Source organism: Cryptomeria japonica, chromosome 3 (assembly GCF_030272615.1).
Source record: "Cryptomeria japonica chromosome 3, Sugi_1.0, whole genome shotgun sequence".
In the NCBI taxonomy this organism is placed as follows: domain Eukaryota; kingdom Viridiplantae; phylum Streptophyta; class Pinopsida; order Cupressales; family Cupressaceae; genus Cryptomeria; species Cryptomeria japonica.
The window spans coordinates 966,903,624-966,909,954 of record NC_081407.1 but is presented as its reverse complement, the minus strand read 5'-3'; the positions used below and the strand labels follow the sequence as shown (position 1 = coordinate 966,909,954).

The window sequence follows — 6,331 nt, the reverse complement described above, 5'->3', positions numbered from 1 at the left end:
GCACTAACATGTTGTGGAAGTGAAGATCACAGAGTCACATACAAATAATCACTCACAAGGTATAAACTAGAAATGAATCAAATAGAAATCAACACATCAATTAACATAAACTAGATGAAGTACATAATGCAACACTCATATTAGTATACAAATGGGTTTGAGATGAGGTGGTGGGAAATAACTATGAATAATCCTCTAAGTAGTGAACACATCTGAGCACATGTGACAAGTGTTGCTAGGACACAATGCAAGGTATGCGTGCCACACTCAGTCATGTGCGAGACCATGTGGAGGGTGATGGAAAAAATCACTAACCTCCCCATAAAATTGGAGAGAATATCTCTAATCTCTAATGAGGTGAGATGACAAGGTCTTCAACCTCATGTGTAGACATGTGGTGAGACAAAAAAATGTCTAACTAAAAAAATGAACTTAACCTTTAATGTTAAGGTTAAGTTAGAATAAGCCACTAAGTGTGACTTAAGCCTAGGTGGGCATTAGGAAAACCCAGGTTCACTTTAACACTCCCCTTAAGTTATACTTAGGGAGAAATAATTCTCAAAAGTGAATATGAGACTTGAGAAAAAAAACCTTGATAAGGTATGGACATGTACAAATATCTCATAAATCAGAGAAAAGGGAGAAAACCCAATGGGAACAAAACTCCTCTCCAAAAGAGATGATACAAATGCAATGAAATGTACAAGTGAAAGAAGAGAAGTGATTGACCTCAAGGACTACTTCTAGCACAAGTACATCCAATTGAGGCATTTAGTGTTGAAGGAACAATTCTATGAGTTTGGAGTGAGTCTAGTGATGCTTACAAGCTAGTTGTCTATGAATGAGTGTTGCAAATTAGCCACAACAATAACTAATGAGCTTTTTGAGTATTAACACATCAAGAAAGGTGTCTACTCATTGTTCATATATTTTTGAGCATTCCTATGAACCCTTTGGCAGTTTGGAGGCAATTTCGACTTAATAAAAGCCATATGGAGTATTGTTTAAGTCACTAAAGGGCCTTGTTAAACCATTATTATTGACTGTTCTAAATCTGGTCTCAAAATCAGACATGAGAAGACTGAACTTACTTAATTCATGAGGTATTTATTCATTGTAATGATTAAAACTATTAAATAATGGAGTATGGTATTGTTGTTTTCATTTTTGAAGTCTCAAATGATGCTTAACAAGATATGTATTATGTTTTGAATGCATTTAAATCATATAAAAAAATTGCTACATCTTTTTAATATTTGACAAAGTGTTGTTTATCAAATTCTTCAAAAGAAAAGTAAAAAAAAACAAGAGTGAACATTTCATGATAATTTTTACATTTAAAATATTTTTTATTATAAAATTTACATCTTTGTAATTTAAAAAAAAAATAAAATAAAAAATTTTAAACTTTTTAATCGACTAAAAATAAAACATTTAAAACCAATAAAATTTTAAATATCACTAAAAAAAATAAAAATTATAACAATTAATTTCTAACATAACCTAATTAAAAATTTCATTTAAACATACTTTTATTTTATTTTATTTAAAATACATTTACTAATAACTAACCAACCAAAATTGACAAAAAAAAAAAAAATATCTGTAGACATTTTTAAAATTTACTATATTTAAAACATCTAATTACATTTTTTAATTAATTTATCCTAAAAAAAAGCTGTAGAATGCTGATTTATTTTTCACAGAGAAGACCATAAAAATAAAACCACACCCAATTACAATTCCACCTTCGAATAAATCCACTGTAGAGTGTGTTTTTTGATAAAACTCATACATTTACTTTAGTTAAATCAATTTGTTTGAGTGTGTTATCAGTCAAAACTCTCAAAAACAGAATCAGAGGGAAAAGCCCGTGCTATTTAAAACTCCACACGGGAAAATAAAAGCGAAAGAAATCTTTAAAATTTGCAAATGCTCATAAACATTGCCATTGTTGAATTCGGCAGTTAATTTGCAGTGGCTTAAGGGTTTTAGGGTTTTGAGATTTGTTACAGTTGAAAGAAATGAAGATAGAAGAAGTACAGTCCACTTCGAAGAAGCTGCGGATTGCAACGCATACGCACATAAAAGGCCTCGGTCTCAAGGTTCGTAGCCTTCTTCTTTCTCTATATCCATTATAATCTAAAACTATTTATGACTGTATACTCTTCTGAAGTTCTGAATTATTGTTCATGGTTACCTGCACAGTGGGCATTTAAGGGCTTGCATTCTTTGTTCTTTGGGTTTTTATGAAGAAGATGGATTTCGAGCGAGTCGATTTTTTTGAATATTGTTAAAGGCCACCCGGACAGAGGGCTTTAGAGTCTATTATTCAAAATTCATGTACATTTATTTGTGTTTGTGTTTATTTATGCTGGGTACATATATTCTATGAAGCACTTCCAAAGGCTAAGGATTATATCAATATTGTGTAGGGTTGCTTAGACATCTGGGTTTTATGGTTTATATTCTTTCATCATTCCAACCTCGCGCGCAATTTTTGTTATATTGGGTGTAGCAAAGAAAATAACTAAAACGTAGAATTCTTTAAACACTATGGTTTCCTGGATGCCAGGGTTTTAGGGTTTATAATACTTCATTATTCAATATTAGTGGGCTTATTTAGTTTTGTTTCCTTTTGTGGATTCAGGAGGATGGCAGGCCTTTGCCTCTGGCTGCGGGTTTTGTAGGGCAGGAGCAAGCGAGAGAAGCAGCTGGACTGGTGGTGGACATGATTCGTCAGAAGAAGATGGCTGGTCGTGCCCTTCTTTTTGCCGGTGCCCCTGGTACTGGAAAAACTGCTCTTGCATTGGGTATCTCCCAGGAGCTTGGAAGCAAGGTATTTAGTCTGAAGCTATTTTAGTTAATAGGCTTCCTTTGCAGAGTAACCTTTGGCTTGGATTCTGTGACTGACTGTTGTTTTTGTTGTCAAAGTCAATACGAATTAGAATTCAGTCTTATCCTTTGGGCATGTGCCTTCCAGTTCTGGATTCTGTATTTTAGCTAATTTGAACACTTAGGATGTATTTTAGCTAATTTGAAAATTTCAGTGTTCCATGGGATGCATCCCCTCCGCTGCCACCCAACTGGCACCAGCAGGTGGAGATGTCCCCAGGATGCTTCCCTCTAAGAGGGAACGTTTCCAGGATGCCCTCCCTTGATAGGGTGTCCTTGGGACACCTTGGGTGCTTCCACAAGTCTTTCAAATGCTCCCAAAATTGCCAGTTAGCTGTACAGTTTTTCTATGTCATGATAATGTTTTGATTCGTGTCAAAGCTTTGAGCAAGCAGACAACATGATGGCATGTTCAAATAGTTAACTTGGACGAAAGAAGCAATACTTGCACGGTATGGGATGCAATATAGACCATTCAAACAACTGTTACTGTTTTTGTTTACTTGGATGCACACTCTCTTATTGTAACTTTAGGAAGTTGCTATTTCAATATTTGAAAAGATTCAGGAATGATGCTATTCCTGCCATCAATTGTGTAGCTCTCATCATTTAGACTGCTAGATTCTCTAGCTTCAGTGTTAGTTCTCCAAACTCTAAAGAATTAAGATTTGGTTAAAAATAATGGGGACTTGGTGTTGAGAAAAGTTGAAAACATAGTGATAAGATTATGAAACATGGAGCGTGTCACTAGGGTCAATGTGGTCTTGAAGGCCTTAATTTGGGCTTGGTATCAGGGGCTCTGCCCCTCAACCCTGCTATGTACCACTTTGAATCCTGAAAGGAGTGCTGTCCCTGAACTCTATTAGGGGCACTGCCTGTCAACCGTGGTCGGGCTCCAATTCTAGACCCTATATATATAATTGCACCACCAGCTGCTGTACGCCCATTTTGAAACTCTGTGGAACAATGGGAATTTTATACTATTCAATTAGAGCTCAAAAGCCATTTAAAATTTTCCAAAATATGAAGAAATCCAATTGTAGGAGGCCTGCAAATTTTCATTTCGCACCCGTAATTTCAAAAATGTGATGCAGGGGCATCCTGCCTACCCATTCCCGAATGGGAGCACCAAAACAGCGTATGGACATCCATCAAAACATAACAGAGAGGGGTTTTTTGTCAGATATTTAAAATGGGAAATTAAAGTCCGCACTCCTTAATTGTTTGTCAGAATGCCTCAAGAAATAGATTCGTTGAAACGGCTGTTGGAGAATAAGAAGAATAATGGTCACTGAAAATTTAAGAGGCAATAGATGTTGCAGAGCATCAGCTATTTGTGGGATGACCAAATACAGAATAAAATTGGGATGTGTGTTAAGGAATGAGAGGGAAGAAGCTGTGTAGTGGGTAAGGAGTTGAGTAGTGGTTAAGAGAGAGGACAGCGATAGTGGGAAGTTGGAGCAGGGGAAATTTAAAATGGAATTGCGTGGAAATAGAAGGGGGTTGGTGTAGTAGAAGTGTTGACTTTTAGCACTTTCAGATTAATATAAACTCAGAAAACAGATTTGAGTTTCTAACTAAATTGATTAGATGCAAGATTTAGAGTTTTCTAGGTTTAGGCATCACATAGAAATAAACAAACAAGAACAAGACACGGTTACCCTGGGAAAACCTCCTAGGAGGAAAAACCCAGCCAGAAAAGATCCTCAGATCTGATTATGGATTATATTCATATGAAGATTACAACACTTATCTTTAGTACTTGAAGATGATTGCACATAGGGCTGATAAGGTCTTCAACAAGTCTGCACTTTTGCAAGTCTCAAGCCTGCCCCATTTAACACAGTAATCAGCAATCAGATCCACACCCTAGGTCAGCACTTTATTGTATCTTAAGTCTGCCCCTTTGCCTGAAACTGGACTGCAGCCCTAGCTGTTCGAATCTGGAATAGTTCGCCCTCCTTGCACTGGTATTTGCTCTTGATATTAGCGCCTTTTATGACAGATACAAATCGCCAATATTACTTCTTCAAACTTCACATTTTAGGCAGAGGTATAATTTGCATGGAATGATAAAACTGAATGAGTGAGTAATGATGTGAAATTTATGTTTATTTATATGTGGAGCAATAATCTTAATCATGTCGGCTTGCCTTATAAATTAAAGACCTTTAATTTATTTGACCGAAATGCATAAGGATAGGGTTGGCCCTATTCGTGTTGGCGTGTTAGCTTGTATGTAGCGTGGAGTGTAGCGTGGGGTCTTTTATTAGATGCCGTGAGGTATAGGGCCCAGCCCTACACGTTGGGGAAGGGGCTGGCCCCCTTGGGCGGATTCCAATGTTGCCCAAGGCAATTGGAATCTGCCATTCCCTAATTATAATCAACAAGAAGGAGGAAGATAGAGACAGCGATAGCTGTAATTTTGCTGGCACTAAACAGAGAGTGTAAAGAAGAGAGGAACCAGCGCTCAAAGGAGGAGCTGAAACTTACAGCTTGGATGATAAGAAGATATAATGAGTGAAGAAAATAAGTAATGATACACAAAGAAACAATGAATCTGCAAACCAGAGGAGGACAAGATACATGGAAAGTGCGGTAAATGTGTGGGTAAGCAGATGAAATTTGTTGAGAGATGAGAAACTAAACAGAGATGGGAGAGGCCATTGACAGGCCAATAAATGTGACTATTTTGTTACAGATTAAATGAATAATATTATTGTTGCAGAGAGTCTCTGCCTTGTTTTGTTTTGAGATGGTATAGATGGATGTCGTTAGAGCTGATTTATATGCAGGGAAAGATTTGTATGATGAAGCAAAGGATGTGAGAAGTGAGTATGTTGTGGTAGAAGGTAATGAATGAGGTAAATTTTTATGAATTTTGTAACAAAAAATTTGGGATGGATTTGTGTGCTGAAAAGGAGGATTGTGTAGTGACAACGTGGAATATAGGTGTTGCATATCTGTATGTGGAAGTTGTGAAAGATTGTGCAGGTGAAACTTGGTGGATGTGGTCGATTTGTGGTGAATTGAAATCCATGAAGAAGAGTAGAAGAGAGATGCATTGGCGGAGGAGGATAGTACATGGTTGACGCCAATCCATGAGAGGAGCAAAGAGTGGTCAGCAGAGTTGCGGAAGAAAGGTGACAGTTGTTCCGGCGAGATGCTAGAAAAAGAGCAAAAAGAAATAGTTTCATGTGCAATTGTCACAGCGATGGAGTTCATTGAGGATTGCTCACAATCTCAAAGGGTGATTCTATCATTCAACTCCATTTTTGTGAGCCTATGCTCACAAACTTTCTACCTGGTGCGTTTGATGTAGGAGCATCCTGCCTACTTGTACCTGAATGGGATCACAAAAATGGTGTATGGACATCCATCAAAACATAACAGAGAGGGGGTTTTTGTCAAATATTTAAAATGGGAAATTAAAGCC

At 36.9% G+C, this 6,331-nt stretch overlaps 1 protein-coding gene across 1 annotated transcript in view; it reads left to right on the top strand.

Annotated features, from left to right (window-relative positions):
* Positions 1–1,695: 1,695 nt before the first annotated feature.
* Positions 1,696–6,331, top strand: part of LOC131035540 (ruvB-like protein 1) — a 92,006-nt gene continuing 87,370 nt past the window's right edge. Inside the window, exons 1-2 of the mRNA XM_057967255.2 lie at positions 1,696–2,105; positions 2,651–2,839. Of these exons, the coding sequence (XP_057823238.1) occupies positions 2,025–2,105; positions 2,651–2,839 (270 nt within the window). The 5' untranslated portion in view covers positions 1,696–2,024. The remainder of the gene's footprint in view (positions 2,106–2,650; positions 2,840–6,331) is intronic.